Source organism: Crinia signifera, chromosome 7 (genome assembly GCF_055691185.1).
Source record: "Crinia signifera chromosome 7, ASM5569118v1, whole genome shotgun sequence".
NCBI lineage: Eukaryota > Metazoa > Chordata > Amphibia > Anura > Myobatrachidae > Crinia > Crinia signifera.
The window spans coordinates 103544324-103563964 of NC_139223.1; the positions used below are offsets into that span (position 1 = coordinate 103544324).

Consider the following 19641-nt stretch of genomic DNA (forward strand, 5'->3'; position numbering starts at 1 on the left):
CCATCTAAGAAGGATTTTGTCAGAAAGAGTGAACTACAATAAGGCCCTATGTAACCAAGCATCTGACTTGCCTTCTTCATTGCTTTGTTACATTGCCTACCTGCCTTTAAGTCCCCGGAAATAGTGACTCCCTCAGTATAGTTTCCATTATAGTGCCATTTATACTATATTTAGTCTTTGGATTTTTGAGACCCAAGTGCATGATTTAGCATTTTTGGCATTAAACTGTAGTTGCTATGCTCTTGACCATTCCTCTAATCTACCTAGATCAGGGCTGGGCAACACCGGCCCTCCAGATGTTGATGAACATCTTGCATCAGTTTCAGCATGGCCACATAGCAAAACTAATGCAAAGCATCCTGGGATGTGTAGTTCATTAACATCTGGAGGGCCGGTGTTGCCCAGCCCTGACCTAGATCATTAGTCATCATCATATACAAACTCCGCACAGTTAGGACCATGATGGGAATAGAACCCATGAACTCAGTGCTGTAAGGCAGTAATGCTGCCCTATTTGACAATGTCAATGTTGTGAGAGCATTACATCTGGGAAAATTCCAACACATCTGGGGCAAAATGCAGTAAAATTTGATTTTTGATAAAATGTGCGATTTTTAGGCAAAAAACATCGCACATTTTCCGAAAATCGCACATGTAGTGATAAACTTTGCACGTTTTCACCTATCGAAAAAAAAAAAAAAAAAAAAAAAAAAATCACACATTCTAAACCACATCCGGATGTTTTCTCATAGAATACATCAAATTTGGATATGTTATAGGGTGCGAATTTTCAAATCGTATACTAAACAGGACCAAAAAAAAAAAAAAAATCACAAACCGACCAAAGAAAAATCGCAAAAAAGATCAGGTCCAGACAAGTCCCAATGGCATCGTTGGAGGAACATATGAGGCAGTATTCAATGAGAAAAATTCGCCCTGTTTTATGGCGAATTTGTGTTTTTTTCGCCTTGGACGGAGCATTTTGCTCTCCAAAAGCGAGCAACCCTATTCAATGTGAAATATTCGCCGTCTTTCTAAGTGATTTTCGCCGTCTCTCTCCGTGTAGCAATTCTCCATCTTTTCATGGAGAGCTGGAATGTGAACTTTTAAAACTAAAAGTTTTTTTTTTTTTTTATTTTGGTGTAAAAAAATCTGGATTTTTTTTTCTGTGAAGGGGCATGCCGCTCATTAGATATTCATATATTCACTGCATCCGATCATTACATATGCACGATCGGGTGCAGTGAATACTGGGTCCCCCGCTGGCTATGGGGGGGCAGCTTGTGCTGCCTGGGTCCCGGGGAGCCCACCTCCCCTCCACATATGTTCTGGGGCAGCCAGGGAGACTTTAATCTCCCTGGCTGCCACCGTCCCCCGGCTCCCTGCCAGCTCCCTGTCGCGGACACTCGTCCGCTGCAGGGGTTAAGACTCGCCGCGAGTGGCGGCGAGTCTTAACCACATTGAATAGAGGGAGCAGGAGTGGCAGCGAGCCCTCCGGAACAGGGCGAGTGCATGGCGAGAGAAAAAAAATCTCTCGCCATGCACGGCGAATTTTTTTCATTGAATACTGCCCATGGTATGGTTGTATACATATGACACCCTGGATAAAAGTAGGTATATCTGACGGACAGAGCCGAAATATGCACCTTAAGCGAGGCTAACCTTAAACCTATATCTAAACCTCTCTGCAGAAAAGCAAGGACTGTAGCAGTTTTGAACACTTTCTTGTCATTCTTGTGGGATGCATACCAGGAGAAATAAGTGTGCCAGACCCTGTAGTAAATCCTTGGCGATGCAGGTTTATGTGCTTTGATTATTGTTTGGATGACCTTCGCAGAAAACCCTTTCTCTTTTAGTATGGCAGTTTCAAGTGTCACGCCTTCAAAGACAGGCGCTGAAGGTCTGGGTGTAGACAAGGGCCCTGACTGAGCAGGTACGGTCATAGTGGCAACCTGAACGGCTGCTGCACTGGCAGCTGTTGTAGGTCTATGTACTATTGACTTCGAGGCCAGACGGGGGTTATCAGAATGAGATCCCTGCCTTCTTATTTGAATTTCAGAATTACTCTGGGTATCATAGACACCAGAGGAAAACATACGGAAGATGAAAGTTCCATGGAACACCTCTCGCATGGCTAAGCTGCGGGTGCCCCCCAATGGTTTATGTATGCCACGGTCTGACCTGACGTACCAGTTTGCCTTGAAGTAAATCCTGTGAGCAAACGAGAACGTTGTACACTGCTCGAAGTTCCTGGACATTGACGGATGGGCAAGCTTGGCCCATACACCTTGCAAGGACTTGCAGGCTTCTACTACCGCTCCGCAGCCACGTAGGCTGGCGTCGGTAGTGAGGAGAATCCAATCTGTGAACCAGAAAAGACATCCCTGGTTCAGTTGAGGCATTTTGTAGCCACTATTGGAGAGATATGCGCCAATGTTGTCCGTCCCATTTCCGAAGGATCAGACATTGCAGGGGGAAGGAGTAAAATTGCTAAGCAGGGAGGGAGGGTTATATGGGAGAGGAGCCAAGCATCCAGGGAAACCTGAAAGCTTCGCTGAATGGTGCCACAGTCCTCTGAACCGCCTACAACCTTGATCTCACCCTGTGGGACCATGGAACCTGAAGAAGAAAAATACATTGGTTTTCACAGAACTACAAGTCCCAGAAGGCCTCACCCGCGTGCAGGGACTTTCAGAGCCTTAACTCCCAGCATGCAGGGCATTTAATGGGACCGCTTAGACTTGTAGTTCTACTGGAAAAACAAAAGCAAATAAAGAGACACCGAAAAGTATACATTTGATACATCCACTAACATACAGTACCACACATACTTACCCTATCCATATTCCTCCGATGGAGTGGCTCCTCCTCTAAACCCAGATTGGTCTTCATGGAAATGCTTAGAGACAATCAGGCCCGAGTTTAGTCCCCATGACAGAGGTCAGTGAGAATCCCTGTGAAGGATTTATGCTGGGTACACCCCAAAATGATTTGGGCACAATCCCATCACTCTGGATCCAATTCAGACCGATTGGATGCAGATTGGGTCAAAATAGTTTGTTTGGATCCGATTCCGATCCTACCTGCTGCAGGTAGGATCTGTATAAGATCCATTCATCTAAATACAGATGGGATCGGATCGTATGCAAATTTGATCGCACGATTTGCATCCAATCCAAATAATTTTGGTGTGTACCCAGCATTACCGTACAGTAGAGGAGTTGCTCCGTTAGAGGAATGATGATAGTGTAAGTATGTAGATCGGTTAAGTGTGATTTCAGAAAAAAAAAACTAAAAATTGCAACCTACTACATTTCGCCCTGATGTTTTGCTCTCACAATTAATTTGATGGTGGTGTAGATTTTTTTTTTTTTTTTAAAAGGACAGTAGCGCACAGGAGATGGTGTCAGTGGTCAATTTATTTAAATCAGATCACTATATTTTATCCGCCATACTTGATATCAGGTTTAAGGCTGTATCTTTGTTTCCAATTAACACAAATCTGCAGAGGTGAAAAGAACTGTTATCAGCTCAACCAAATTTGACATGGCAACATCTCCTACATTATTTTCTCCAGCAACTGCCAAAGAGAACTAGATTTTCCAAACATGCTTGGTACATGTACTGATATGTCTACCATCACTGCATATGATGCTGTCACCATTGAAAGAATGATGGAGGATTGTTTCAATGACAGCATTCAAGTACGTATGTCAGACAGTCTGTTTATATACTGGCAGTAAAAGAGGCAATTTGGAGGCCCTTGCACAAACTTGCTTGTCTACCCTCCAGTGTATACTCAGAAAGCAATTTTTAGCACACACAGGAAGCTTGTTAGCGATCGGTGTAGGAGTTTACTTCCCCAAAATGTGGAAAACATGATGTTCATCAAAATGAATTACAAATGCCATGAGGAATTACAGAGGGGACAAATTATTTAATAGTCTGAAGACAGGGCACCCCCATAATTAGATTTATGTCAGACAAGACACCCCCTCAATTGAAGATACCACAGACAGGGCACTCCCAGACTAATACAGCATACCTCCCAACATGACCATCCCCAGGAGGGACACAATGCTATATATTTCTGCACTTCCCTCTTAATTTTTGATTCCCATCACCTGTGGTGAAACACCTTTCTTATCACTTAACCTGTTTAAAACAGGTGATGGCAATCATAAATTAAGAAGGAAGTCCAGAAACAGAGCATTGTGTCCCTCCTGGGGAAGGTCATGTTGGGAGGTATGATACAGCACACAGGGCACCTATGGACTTATAGCCATACTGGCCTACCTGACCCTCTCCATGCAGGAGAAAATGCTCTGTTCCTGGACTTCCCTGGTAATGTATGATTGCCATCACCTGTGGTGAACCACCAAGCTCCCCACAGGTGATGGCAATCATACATTACCAGGGAAGTCCAGGAACAGAGCATTTTCTGCTGCATGGAGAGGGTCAGGTAGGCAAGTATGCTTATAGCGCCACTGCCACCCCCACTCTAACAGACACAGGTCCATCCATCCTGCACCTTCTCCAAAGAGGGACTTATAAAGGATCCCAAACCTGCAAGAATTTGTTTTGCCTTGCTCTGGGATCCAAGTCTGTCGGGAAAACCCGAGCCAGACTCTGATCATGAAGTTTAGGGGCGGTCTGGTTCTCGGGGAACTGGACTCACTCCACTCACCCATAGTTTTTTCATGCATCCCAATTGCATAACCCAATAAAAGTGATCAGTAAGTAAGTTCAGAAATGGAAACATTGTTAAAACAACCATTTACTCCTGATGTTTCTTAAGGGCCAATTAAATAATGGCCTAATAAGTTAACCAGATGCATACATTGTCTATGTAGAGGTGTACACATCTCAAGATACATACCCTCCAACATGACCCATTCGATTAGGTACAAAATGCTCTGCTTCTGGACTTTTCTTAATTTAGGATTACCTTCACATTTGACACATCATTATTCAACACAGGTGACTGCAATGATCAATTAAGATTGAAGTCCAGAAGCAGTGCATTGTGTAACTAATGGAATGGGTCATGTTGGAGGGTATGTACACTACTGCTAGGTAAAACCAAACCAGCACATCTCTTAATAAAAAAAAATTAAATAAAGCCTCACACTCAAATTTACTTCCACCTTTGCATTAGTCTGAAGATTACAAAAAAAAATTGAAAAAGAACAAACCAAAGCTGATCTGAATTTGAACATGGAAGCAGCATTACTTGTTTACAGCAGATGCAGGAAACAAAGACAATGGAATATTGTTTTGTGATGAACAAAAAAATAGTACAAAAACAACTGTTGAAAGAAAAATAATAAAATTTAAAAAAAAACACGTACATCTGGCAGGAAGCTCTCGGACTGATGCACATCAGCAGATGGTGGTGACTCAGCAAGTATAGCTGCTTCCCAAAAGGAGGAGGCTAGCAATTGACTTCACAGGGATGTATGAAAAAAGGCCATATTGGTACATTCTAAAACTATAGAAGTGGAACATGGCTTGTGCAGGAGTACTTCTAAAAATGCCACGATTCTGCTGTTTTATGTGGGTTATAACAGAAAAAAATAAATGATGTTTAAAAAAAAAAAATGTATATAGGAGTACACAGCTTTTACATATTTTTTTTTTATTATTAATAAGCAACCCAAAAAGGCAGCGATGTGACTGACTTAATTCTCAGCATTATATCCCTTTCACTGTGCTGCAAAATGAGAGAAAACAGATGCTTGATCAGTCACTTAGGCAAAATACAGTATTATCACCAGGGGAGTGCAAATATCAAATATCTGCAAAAGATGTTTACGCACACAACTTCTGTAGTGAATATATATATATATATATATATATATATATATATATATATAATCACAAAATTAAAAGAGAAAAACATTGATACCCTTTAATTCATCAAACGTGCACACAGTAGCAACCCATTAATGTGAAATTCCATTAGCAAAGAAAAATCACCAGGTCAGCAGATGAGCATTTAAATACACATCATTTTATTCTCAGGTGTAATAGTGCATACCAAGCAAGCTCCTTGGTACGGTACTACACAGTAGTTGTGTTATTGAAAGAAAGGAAAAAAAATGCTTTCATTCGTTAACATCAGCTAGGAGGCACGGAGGCAGGGTACCTCTGGTTCTGACCAGCTCTTTTCATAGGCTCTCTAATGGGTGGGGACAAAAGCAGACAAAGACTCCATTCTTTATATAGAATATATCAAGAGGGGCCTGTATGTGTTTGAATTCAATGTAGGGAATGCCATTGATTTTGGCAAAGATACTATCATGTTCCAAGTAGAACCGGTTAATGCCTCGATGACCGTTTTTACACTAATATGCTGCAATCTAAATAGCGGGATTTATTGAATCACAGTAGTAAGAACATCTCGAGACTGCGTGATTTGCATGTATTGGCAGAATAGAGATGTATCTTGCAATGAAACCACATTAACTAAGGATAACGTATTAGGGTGGGTGACACACTCCATACACAGGATAACTGAATTTGTTAATAGAAATAGGTTAGTAATTGACCCACCTTGCCGGGTAGATACATTGCGGCCATTGCCGGCGGTGAGAACGACCTGTGGGCAACTTCTCTCTAATACAAATAACTCGTCCCTTCCGACTTTACTGTTCTTGCCAACTTTCAGGGTTCCGCTCGGGCCGGAGGGCGTTAGGTAGCGACCATCGCTAGCTCTGAAGGCCACTTTGCCGGCGGAAATGTCCAGCGTGAACTTGGTATCCGGCCCTGCCTCTGTCCGCACGCTGCCGTCCGTAGCCAAGAGGCGGTGGTCCGGGGTCTGGATGCTGTAACGATTCTCCTGAAAGAGGAGAGTAATGAGAGAGTCCAGACCCCAGGGCACGTCTCGTTCCACGGACAGCTCATCCCCACTGAGCCCCAGGCGAGCATAACGCTTTCTGGTTACACTGTAGATGGTGACCTGAGGATGCATGGCCAGATGGACGCCCCATTTCTCAGCAGGAGACACAGAGGGAGAGAAACAGCTGATCCTGTCCTCTGAGCCTCCTAGGTAGCGGCCGTACGCCTCGGACTGTAGCACCCAGCGCCCGTCTCCCTGGGCGGTAACCAGAAAGCGACACTCCGAGTCCGGGATCTCGGTCTCCCCGGAGACCCGTCCATCCTTATCGGCAGAGAGATAACGGCCTAAGTGGCTTCGCAGCAGCACCGCCTCCTCACCCACCGGATCCAGGGACCACACTTGCTTCTTCTTCAGGCTAGACGCTGATGCATTGATCTTGAATCCAAACGCCTCGGCGGTCAGGTATTTATTGTTGCAGTTGATGAGCCCGAGTTGAAGGGGTCCGGAGCCGCTCATGGTGCCAGAAAGACTGTTAGGAAGCACTGATAATGGTAGGAATAATGAAGTCTAATACTACTGTTGCACGACTGTACACGAAGTCTGGCGAATAAATGACTACCTCGGTAGCAGAGGCGGATACCTCAAATCCGGGGGAAGGAATGGGGTGGAGAGGACAGAGATCAATAGAGTGAGGGAGGAGACACTGAGGCAGCAGCAATACGAAAGAATAGCAAGAGGGCTGTAGAGATTTGGTTGAGTCTATTTTCTAGAGAAGGCTAAAGGACCTTGTCCCTCCAAGCACTGTGATTTAGCCCATTGATTCAATACACATAGCTGCTAGGCTGATCTTCCTAGCAGGACGCTCATCGTCTGCTGATTCACTCTGCCAGTCCCTCCATTGGTTGCCTGCATTTTACTGTATTCAATATAAAACCCTTCTACTAGCATATAAAACTATTAACCATACTGCACCAGCTTATATCTCTCTACTTATCACAAAATATCTCCCATCTCGACCACTTCGCTCTGCACAAGATCTGTGTCTCTTCTCCACTAGCCTCCAAAATTTCAAGCGTTCCCTGAAAACTCACCTCTTCAGGCAAGCCTATCATATTTAAGTTCCATACACATAACCCTCTGAGGCACAGATGTATTATATAGCTTCCCTTCTGGAGCTACAAGGTATGCTATTAATGATGCCTGTCCTTGTGTTTCCCGCCTATGTCCCGATTCTGTGGGTGCTCAAGGGCCCGAGCACCCACTGAAATTGATGAGCACCCACAGGCCCGATTCGCGCTGCTGGGCCGCCATATTAATTTGATAATTTGCAGCTGCAGCACCCGCCCTGCTGCCTGCCAAACAGTATGCCGGGAAGAGTGTATTCCATCCACTCTTTAGTGACCCGCCGACTGCTGCATAAAAGATGCTGCCCAGCGCCATTAACAGAGCTGACAGAAGCATCTTCCCGGCATAATCATAGAGAAACAGCTGCAGGTCCACAATTTATGTGTAAAAAGGGGAACTCTGTTGCCGTAATTCGAATATTGGAGACAACTGTGCTGCGTGTTGGTATTATTTTGTAGCCATGCCCCTTCCCCTTGAAGCCACTCCCCTATATTTTTGGATTGAGCACCCACCAGCAAAAACATAAATCGGCACCTATGGTCCCTATAGATTGTAAGCTTGCAACAGGGCCCTCTTACCTAGTCTGTCTGTTGTTATCCAGTTTGTTTATCTCTGTTTACAATTGTAAAGCCCAACGGAATCTGCTGCGCTATATAAGAAACTGTAGATAAATAAATAATTAGGATATTTCCTAGTGAGCTAAAGGACAGGTCGCATAGGCAAACATGGGGGGGGGGGGCTGCCCGGAAACCTGGGTTAAAGGACCTGGTCCCTCTATCCACTTTGAGTTAGCCAATTCAATCAAATGTAGCTATTTCTTAGTGGTCTAAAATACTCACTTAAAGGATAATGGGCAAGATACTCTAACATCTGCGCCCGCACTTCGCCGGCTACTGCAAACATAATTATCACATATGCACTAATATATGCGATAATTATGGCAAAGGACAGGTCTTGCATTAAGAGCTGTCTTTTGCGGCGTGGCTGGCGATGCAAAGTGGGTCCTCCCAACTGTCCCGCTTATCACAGGAACGTCCCATTTTTGGGGGATGTTCCACATCCCTCCCGCAGCTGTCAGTGTGTGTGTGTGTGTGTGTGGGGGGGGGGGGGGGGGGGGGGTTGGGAGTCCCCCCCCCCCCCCCTGTCATCTGTGAATAGACGCTGTGCGCATGCGCGCATTGTCTATTCTTGCAGCCAGTGGGGCTGGGAGCATATAGCCAGCAACTCACGGAGCTGCTGGGCATGCCCCCCACTGCGGCGAAAATGGGGGCAGCATCATGGGTACAGGCCATGCCTTTTCGGTAGGCCATGCCCCCCGCCGGACTGTCTTTAAATGTTGGGAGGTATTCCTATGGGCTTCTTTACCACCACCCACGCCGCCCCGCATGGAACCCCGCCACCTCGCACTGACCCCCCCCTCACCTGTGTCTGGGGAACACAGCGCTGTGCTGCCTGGACCTATGACCTCCTCCCTGCACTGTATATCCTCTTCCGGGTGCAGGGAGGAGAAGGAGAGCCCACCAGCAGCAGCAGCCGGGTAAGGGCCAGAGGGGGGGAGCCGCCGGGGACCCTCTGCGCATCGAATGCGTTAAGAGCTGTCCTTTTCCATAATTATCGCATAGGTTAATTGCATATGCAATAATTATGTCTGCGGTGGCCAGCGATTTGTGGCGAAGTGCAGGCGCGTATGTAAGAGCATCGTGCCACATGATTCTAGCACATTTTACAAAAGTAGGCTAAATCCTAGCATGGGTTAGAGAAAAGGATACTGGTAGAAAGTGGGAAAGATCAATACGACATGGTGGAGAGGGAAGAGGGGTGAGGGGTTGTGATGTAAGGTAATGAGGAAGTTAGATGATGAGGGGGAAGGTGAAATGGATTAAGGTGACAGTGGGCTAGAGGGTGTGAGGTGATGGCAGACGAGAGAGGTTGTAAGAGGTGAGGAGGGAAGAGGAGGCAGATCTCCTTTTACCAGCATTGATGGGCCTCCCATACAATGACGCATCGAAGGACAGGGCCGCCAAATTGGCCCTGAACAAAGGTCATGCACGTGCACACCACAGGCATGGGCATGCATGTGCTGCCTCTCCCGGTTTGCAGAAGAGAGGGGAATAGCGGCATGTAATGCCCCCCTCTCTTCTGGACCTCAGCCGCAAGTCCAGCAGCTCTCTCTGTGTGCCAATCGGGAAATGAAGCTTCCACTTACCAGAAGAAATTGACCCAACTGGCCATTGGCCCCTCTGGCATTTGCCGCTGGGCTCCATTGCTCATCTCCCCAGCTGCTCCTGCAGTTCTCCGTCCCCTGGCCGCCATTGCCAGCTCATGTGAGGGTCAGAAGTGCGTGCCACCGGGGACGCAAAATTTTTAAAAAATGAGTTCCCATGCCTCAATTTAGGGTAAAATACACGCTATAGCGCATTTTTTTTTGATCACCAAGCTGTATTTTAGGAGTGGAGTATGTTGCAGGCAAGACACTGCTACCAAGTGGTCTGGCACAGTATAGACCATGGGTCTTCAACCTATGGCCCCCCAGATGTTGGGAAACTACATGTTCCAACATGCATTGCCACATTTTTTCCTATAAGAGCATGCCAAAACTGTCAGGGCATGCTGGGACATGTAGTTCCACAACATCTGGAGGGCTACAGGTTGAAGACCTGTGGTATAGACGATGCTGCCGGGTGTGACAGAGGAAATGGGATGGACACTGCTATTGCCAGCTGGGAGAAACAATGATGCCAGGCAAGGGGGGTGGGATTGTCACTGGTCTGCCGTGTGGTGGGGATGTATTGCTGGAGAGACACTAGAGCCATTGACATACTAGCCCAAAGACACTGAGTTTTACGTCCCGTGTGAGGGGGAGGTGTTCAAGAGAAAGCAGTTCAGCTATACCGGAGAGTGTGGGAAGAACATTGCAATGGTAATCCTGCTTCCAGGTTGGAGAATGGGGGAGGAGGATGTGGAGTTATGGCTGATGTCGCTGTTGTTACACAACCAGTGATCATGCTAAGTCCCACTCCACTGTTTCTGGGTTCCATTACATATTCTGCTTTTGATCCTACCCTCTCTACTGTCACTACAATGCCTCTTAAGGGGGGGGGGGGGGGGGCAGAAGAAAGAGTAAGTGGTTTGATAAACAAAAAGGGTGCCAGGGCAAGAGTATAAAAATAGAGAGGAGCTAGAAAGAGGGAGAGAGGCGCTTTAAGAAAAAGAGATGCAAATTGGGAATATCAAGAGAAAGGGAGGAGTTCGAGCAGAGAGAATGTCAAGGAGGGAGAGTGTCACGGCCGCTGCTAAGACGCGCCGCTCACCTGTTCATCTCCGGCGGAGGGGTCTGCGGGCCTTCCGTCCGGGTGCAGGACGGGGAGCGCGGCGTTTGGGTCTCCCGGCCGCGACCATCTTCCTGGGGCCTGTAGCATGCACATCCAGTATGAGAACCAGCCAAAGTTGTTTGTCTCCAGTCCGGGCGCCGCCATCTTGTGGTAGCCAGCCAATGGCCCGGATCCCCAGTTCAGCTCCTCCAATCAAGATCTGCCCTGGGGGATAAAGCAGAGCCCTCTGGGGCATACAATCGCCAGTGCTTTGTTGTCAATCCCTTGGGAGGAAGCTTCAGCCTGTGCTCCTGCCCTTGCTCTGTGAAATCCCTGATTCCAGTGTTCCCTGTCTGCAGTCCACACCTGTATCCTGTATTCATTATCTTCCAATCCGCACCTGTTACCCGGATCCCTGCATTTGCATTCTGCCTCATCCGTGCCTGCTGACGCCTCTCCATCTCCGCTGTCGGCCATCTGCACTCGCTGCCAGTCATCCGTGCCTGCTGACGGTCCTCCACTCCAGCTGTCGGCCATCTGCACTTGCGGCCAGTCATCGGTGTCCGTCGACACTCTACCTCCGCTGCCTTCTGCAGTCCGTCATCAGTATCCCTCTCGGTAATCTGACAGAGACTCTTGGACATCTTTTGTTATTGTGGACATTCATTGTTATTGTGGACATTCCCTTGTTGCCCAAGTATCCACTGAGTTCTTCATCCTGCAGCCTCCCTAAATGGTCTTGCCTTCCAGTGTTGGTACTTCAATAAAGCGTTATATTAAACCTGCTGTTCTCCAGTCTCCTTCAAGCCGTGAACCCCTGACCTCCAGGCCTCAGACAGATCCACAAGGTACCCCTAGCGTGACAGTAAGCACTGGCCCAATGAATCCGTCCGCCAGCCAGGAGTTCTTTCAAAATGTGGTTGCTCGGCTGCGAGCACTGGAAGAATCCCAGCAACAAGTTACCCAAGCACTCCAAGGTATCTCTAAGCGGCAAGCCGCAACTCCTCCTCAACAGACTGTTTCCTCTTCGTTACGGTTGTCTACCCCTTCTAAGTATAATGGTACACCCCGTGCCTGCCGGGGGTTTATCAACCAATGTGAAGTGCATTTTTCCCTGCAACCAATGAACTTTCCTTCTGATCGTATTAAAGTGGTCTATATTGTCTCCTTATTGTCGGACTCTGCATTGGATTGGGTCTCCCCACTCTGGGAGAGAAATGACCCGTTGCTTTCCAAGTACTCTGACTTTATTTCACAGTTCAGGAAAATTTTTGATGAACCTGGGCGAGTATCCTCTGCAGCGTCAGAAATCCTGCGGATTCGTCAGGGCTCCCGTTCCGTGTCTCAGTACGTTATCCATTTTCAAACTGTGGCCTCTGAACTGAAATGGAACGAGGAAGCTCTAATCTCCACCTTCTTGGCAGGGTTGTCAGAACGCATGAAGGACGAATTAGCCACTAGAGATCTTCCCACCTCGTTGGGGGAAGTTATATCTCTCTGCAATAGGTTGGACCTTCGTTTTTGGGAGCGTCAAATAGAGAAGTCCCGGCAAGAGTGAGGCAAGTCTATCCCTGGTCCGCCTCGTCCATGTCCTTCTCCTCCTATGCAGGTTAACCACGTTTAACTCCTGAGGAACGTCAGAGAAGATGGCGACAGAACTTATGCTTGTATTGTGGGGAATCCGGTCATCTTTTAGCCAAATGCACTCGTTAAACTCCCGGTCCTAGTTGGTTGTGGAGAAGCCAATCTAGGACAAGGGGAAACTTCTCCAATTAAATCTGACTCTCTGCTCGCAATACAAATTGCGTTACCCAATTGTTCACTCTCAGTATCTGCTTTACTGGACTCTGGGGCAGCTGCCAACTTCATCTCTGCCCAGTTCGTGTTCCGTCATCATCTGGGCTCTCAGGAACTTTCGCAGCCACTCCAGTTATCCGCTGTGGATGGGAGTCTTATACCTCAAGCCTCCATCACTCATCGGACTCTGCCCATCAAAATACAAGTTGGGGCTTTGCATCAGGAAGAATTATCTTTCTTCCTTATTCCTAAAGCTAATCATGCTGTGGTGTTGGGGTTTCCTTGGCTCCAGCAACACTCTCCAAGCATCAACTGGGGTACCATGGAGGTCCTATCCTGGGGTACGAATTGCCGCCATGCCTGCTTTCCCAAGTTGTTGCATATCCAGTCCACTTCTTCCACGTCTCCTGAACTTCTTCCTCAAGCTTACCAAGCCTTCTCAGATGTCTTGTGTAAAGGATCAGCTGACAAGTTACCTCCACATCGGCGCTGGGACTGTCCAATCGAGCTCATCCCAGGTAAAATGCCTCCAAAGGGTCGAACTTATCCTCTCTCTCTTCCAGAAACCGAAGCCATGTCCCAGTATATCAAAGAGAACTTATTGAAAGGTTTTATTCGGCCTTCTACGTCACCAGCAGGAGCGGGATTCTTTTTTGTTAAAAAGAAGGATGGAGGTCTGAGGCCCTGTATTGACTATAGGGGATTGAATAACATCACCATCAAAAATAAGTACCCGTTGCCCTTAGTGACTGAGTTATTTGACCGAATTAAAGGGGCCAAAGTGTTCACCAAATTGGACCTCAGAGGGGCTTATAACCTTATCCGTATCAGAGCAGGCGATGAATGGAAAACAGCATTTAATACTAGGGACGGCCATTACGAGTACCTTGTCATGCCATTTGGACTCAGTAACGCACCAGCAGTATTCCAAGAATTCATGAATGAATTATTCCGTGACTTACTGTATTATTCTGTGGTTGTCTATCTCGATGACATTCTCATCTTTTCCCAGAACATTCCAGAACATCGTCTGCATGTGAGAGAGGTGCTACAACGATTGCGATCCAACCAACTATACTGCAAGTTGGAGAAATGTGAGTTTGAGAGACCTTCAGTTCCCTTCCTTGGGTACATCATCTCAGGAACCGGACTAAGCATGGATCCCTCTAAAGTTCAAGCAGTCCTTGATTGGCCACAAGCTAATACACTAAAAGCTGTTCAACGCTTCATCGGTTTTTCCAATTATTATAGGAAATTCATCAAAAAAATTTCTTCCATTATTTGTCCCATTACAGCTTTGACTCACAAAGGAGCCAATCCTGCCAAGTGGCCTTCCGAAGCGGTAACAGCATTCCAGCAATTAAAACACGTATTTCCAATTCTTCTGCAACCCGATTGTTCACGTCCATTTATCCTGGAGGTAGATGCCTCTTCCAATGGGGTTGGAGCTGTACTTTCACAGAAGTCTGAGGACGGTCAACTACACCCATGTGGGTTCTTCTCCAGGAAGTTTCTGCCAGCCGAAATGAACTATCCTATTGGTGAACAGGAATTGTTAGCCATTAAATTGGCCTTTGAAGAATGGCGTTACCTATTGGAGGGGGCTAAGTTTCCTATATCCGTCATTACCGATCATAAGAACTTGTTATACCTGCAGAATGCCCAGTGTCTGAATCCCAGACTTGCCCGATGGGCCTTATTTTTTACGAGGTTCGAGTTTGTTTTGTCTTTTCGTCCTGGATCTCAAAATGGCAAAGCGGACGCACTCTCCAGGTCATTTACATCCTCCTCAGAAGATCGTACCATAAGTCCAGTCCTAAGTCCTACAGTGTTTGCAAAGACTTCTGTATTGCCCATTCCTAGAGGGAAGACTTTCGTTGATACTGGACTCAGACCATCCTTGTAACAGTGGGCTCACTCTTCTCGTTTTTCAGGTCACTGTGGAATAAAGAAGACCTTAGAATTTGTTAAAAGGACATACTGGTGGCCTTCCATGAGAAAAGATGTCACTGACTTCATAGCATCCTGTACTCAGTGTTCTCGTCACAAATCTTCTCGTCAATCGCCAGCTGGCTTCCTTCAACCTTTATCCATACCCGAGTCACCTTGGTCACACATATCAATGGACTTTGTCACTGATCTACCTCTCTCACAAGGGTTCAACACAATCTGGGTCGTCATTGACCGCTTCTCCAAGATGGCTCATTTTGTTCCACTTAAAGGCCTTCCGTCTGCTCCTAAACTGGCTCAGATATTCATAGCTGAAATATTCCGGTTACATGGCCTTCCAAGAGAGATTGTATCCGACAGAGGGGTAGAATTTGTATCGAAGTTTTGGAGAGTGTTGTGTAGTACTTTACAGGTAAAGCTGAACTTTTCTTCGTCCTACCACCCACAATCCAATGGCCAAACAGAAAGAGTTTATCAAGACTTAGAGGCCTTTCTACGCTTGTATCTTTCCTTTTCATAAGATAATTGGAAGGAGCTTCTGCCTTGGGCCGAATTTGCACATAATAACTCTTACCACTCCTCCACTGAAAAGACTCCCTTCTTTATTGTGTATGGCCGTAATCCACGTGTTCCAGAATTCCAAAATCTTCCTGTCTGTGATATACCGGCAGTTAACTCGTCTGTCCGGTTTTTCTCAAACATCTGGAAGAATGTTCATGCTTCATTACAGAAAGCCTCCCAACGTTACAAAAAAATTTCTGATCGCACAGACGGGCAGCTCCGAAACTCAAGGTGGGGGATAGAGTTTGGCTCTCCACCAAAAATATTAGACTCCGAGTCCTGTCTAGGAAGTTTTCTCCTCGATTCATTGGGCCAGATACAGTTACTACTGTGATCTCTCCTTTGGCTTACAAGTTACAATTGCCTCGTTCTTAGAAAATTTCAAATACATTTCATATTTCGTTATTAAGACCATTGATATTAAATCGATTCCAGAATAAAGTACCCAAGTCTCCTCAGCCTCAAGCTCATCATGATGTTGCTTTTGAAATCAAAAAAGTGGTGGACTCAAGAATTCGTTCAGGGTGAGTTCAATATCTGGTAGATTGGAAAGGTTACGGTACAGAAGAACGATCCTGGGTAGATGCTGCTCGCGTCGATGCTCCCACTCTGGTCCGAAAGTTTCATCAACAGGATCCAAGAAAACCATGGAAGTGTCCGGAATCCACTTCAAAAGGTGGGGGTGCTGTCACAGCCGCTGCTAAGACGCGCCGCTCACCTGTTCATCTCCGGCGGTGGGGCCTGCGGGCCATCCATCCGGATGCAGGACGGGGAGTGCGGCGTTTGGGTCTCCCGGCCGTGACCATCTTCCTGGGGCCTGTAGCATGCACATCCAGTATGAGAACCAGCCAAAGTTGTTTGTCTCCAGTCCGGGCGCCGCCATCTTGTGGTAGCCAGCCAATGGTCCGGATCCCCAGTTCAGCTCCTCCAATCAAGATCTGCCCTGGGGGATAAAGCAGAGCCCTCTGGGGCATACAATCGCCAGTACTTTGTACAATCCCTTGGGAAGAAGCTTCAGCCTGTGCTCCTGCCCTTGCTCTGTGAAATCTCTGATTCCAGTGTTCCCTGTCTGAAGTCCACACCTCTATCCTGTATTCGTTATCTTCCAATCCGCACCTGTTACCCGGATCCCTGCATTTGCATTCTGCCTCCAGTCCTTACAGCTCAACACCTGTTTCCTGGACATTGCAATTGCATCCTGCTTCCAGCTCTCTCAGGTTTGCTCCAGTCGTCTCCACTCCTGTTGTCAACCAGCTGCACCTGCTGCCAGCCCTCCGTGCCTGTTGACACTTTTCCACTCCTGCTGTCGACCAGCTGCACCTGCTGCCAGCCCTCCGTGCCTGTTGACACTTTTCCACTCCTGCTGTCGACCAGCTACACCTGCTGACAGCCCTCCGTGCCTGTTGGCACTTCTCCACTCCTGCTGTCGACCAGCTGCACCTGCTGCCAGTCCTCCGTGCCTGTTGACACTTCTTCAATCCTGCTGTCGACCATCTGCACTTGCTGCCAGTCATCCGTGCCTGCTGACGCCTCTCCATCTCCGCTGTCGGCCATCTGCACTCGCTGCCAGTCATCGGTGTCCGTCGACACTGTACCTCCGCTGCCTTCTGCCGTCCGCACCCGCGGTCCGTCGTCAGTATCCCTCTCGGTAATCTGACAGAGACTCTTGGACATCTCTTGTTATTGTGGACATTCATTGTTATTGTGGACATTCCCTTGTTGCCCAAGTATCCACTGAGTTCTTCATCCTGCAGCCTCCCTAAATGGTCTTGCCTTCCAGTGTTGGTACTTCAATAAAGCGTTATATTAAACCTGCTGTTCTCCAGTCTCCTTCAAGCCGTGAACCCCTGACCTCCAGGCCTCAGACAGATCCACAAGGTACCCCTTGCGTGACAGAGAGAGAGTGGAAGATGGGAGCAAGAGTGTGACCGTGTCTTGGAAAGAAAGCAGAAACAGTGTATTAGGAAAAGACATGTTGAGAGAGATGTCTTAGAGGAGTTAGAGACTGTGCACAGGGGTAGATTTATTAAGCTCAGTGAAGTGATAAAGTGTCTGGTCTTTATCACCGGCCAATCATCTCCTACCTCTCATTTTTCAATCCAAGCCTGTAACTTCACAGTTAGGAGCTGATTGGCCGTTGATAAAGTACCAGCCCCATTATCACTTCACCGAGCTTAATAAATCTGCCTCTGAGTTAGAGAAGATGTCAGGTAGAGAGCAAGAAACAGCCCCAGACAGAGTGGGGTGGAGAGGGGAAGCGTGGACAAAGAGGTGGGGAGAAGAAAAGGGGCAGAGAGAGAGAGAGACAAAAGTGAGATTGAAGGGGAGTGAGAGAGGGTTGAGCGAAAGACTGGGCAGGGGTAAAAGACAGGGGAGAGGAGAGACAGGAGGGTAACGAGTGTGACAGAGAGGGAGTGCAGGAGAGAGAAAGGAAACAGAATAGGGGAAGGTTGGGGAGAGAAATAGAGTTGGTGGGGGGACAAGTGGGTGAGACAGGGGTGAGGAGGGGGGTAAGAGGCGAAAGGGGATGAGATGCAGAGAGTTGAGGTGACAGACGGGCAAGAGGGAGTGAAGTGACAGAGGGGCAAGAATGCATAAGGCAGTGCTAGATTAAGGTTTAAATGGGCCTGGACCTGAAAATTATCAAAGGCCTATTATGCGCAATAATAGGGGTAGTGGCCAGCACCTAATAATGTGGGGGGCGTGACCAGTGTTCTGTCTGGGTGGTATGCTCATGGGTGTGTCTCTATTTGTGTAAATACTTTCAACTAATTATATGGGGGAAATTTACCAATATGAAAAACCTAGTTTTTCGTATTGGTATTTCCCCTACGACTGCATATGACTGTTTCAGTCGTATGCAAAGTCGTGTTCCGGAGGGGAAATTACAAAGCAGTCATATACGACTGCTTTGTAACCCTCCGATGTCGTATTCATTCGTATTAGCTGGCCATATATACGGCCGCTAATACGAATTTTTCTAGCAGTCTGCACGGATCAGTCAGATCCGTGCAGGCTGCAGAGTGTAAAAAAAAATAGAAAAAAAATAAATATAAAAAAAAAAAACAGTGTGGGGTCCCCCCACAGCCGAAACCAGCACCAGGCTGACCGAGCCTGGAGCCGGTAATTAAAAATCAGGGAACCCGACAAATAGGGGTTCCCTGATTTTTAACAACCAGCCCCAGGCTCCTGCTCTGGGGCTGGTTCCCAAAATACGGGGGACAAAATGAGTAGGGGTCCCCCGTATTTTAAGAACCAGCCTCAGGCAAAACCAGCCAGCAGGGTAATGCCACAGCCGGGGGTAGACTTTTTATACAAGTCCCCCCGGCCAAAGCATTCATCCCTACCGACTAGTCAGCCTGGCCAGGGGCCCTGGGGGAGTGGGGACCCCCCCAATAAAGGGGTCCCCCCCCCCCTCCAGGACTTACCTGACCAGGCTGAAGCCTGGTACTGTCCCCGATGCCCCTGGGCGGTGGGCATCGGCTGATTCAAGTGTAAAAATAAGATTAAACTATTGTTTTTTACTGTGGCACTACAAGTGCCAGCAAGCCTCCCCAGCAAGCTGGGACTTGGAGAACCACAAGTCCCAGCCTGCTGGGCATTAAAGGGCCCGCTGGCACTTGTAGTTCCACAGTTAAAAAAATTGTACACAAAACACACTGACACAAATTTTAAATAAAAGTTTAATACACACATCTCACACACACACTGATACTTACCTATCTTGATCCCGTCGGTAGGTCGCTGGCTCCGGTGTCGGCGGCTCCGAGGACGGCGGCTCCGAGGTCGGCGTCCTGTCTGAAGAAAATCCATGGTGGACCTGTGGAAGGAAATCCTACTCACCAGGTCCTCCATGGATGGTCTTGTGTCTTCTGTCTTCTTTTCCAGGGCTTATTTCTGTATCTTCTTTCTTCTTCTTTACGCTGCCGGCAGCTCACGGGACTTTCAGAGCTTCAGAGATGTTTCCTCCTCGACGTCTGGACTAAGAATGAATTCTAGCCAATCAGGAGCTGACTTTACTGGCTCCTGATTGGCCGCTAGGCGGCTCCTGATTGG

The 19641-nt window shown here is 47.3% G+C and overlaps 1 protein-coding gene and 1 long non-coding RNA gene across 2 annotated transcripts in view; one reads left to right on the forward strand and one right to left on the reverse strand.

Annotated features, from left to right (window-relative positions):
- FSCN1 (fascin actin-bundling protein 1) overlaps window positions 1–7648 on the reverse strand; it is a 48793-nt gene extending 41145 nt beyond the window's left edge. The window contains exon 1 of the mRNA XM_083153568.1: window positions 6556–7648. Coding sequence (XP_083009694.1) covers window positions 6556–7357 — 802 coding nt within the window. The 5' untranslated portion in view covers window positions 7358–7648. The remainder of the gene's footprint in view (window positions 1–6555) is intronic.
- Window positions 6597–19641, forward strand: part of LOC146020436 (uncharacterized) — a 32747-nt gene continuing 19702 nt past the window's right edge. Inside the window, exon 1 of the long non-coding RNA XR_014450789.1 lies at window positions 6597–7303. This is a non-coding gene — a long non-coding RNA (uncharacterized LOC146020436). The remainder of the gene's footprint in view (window positions 7304–19641) is intronic.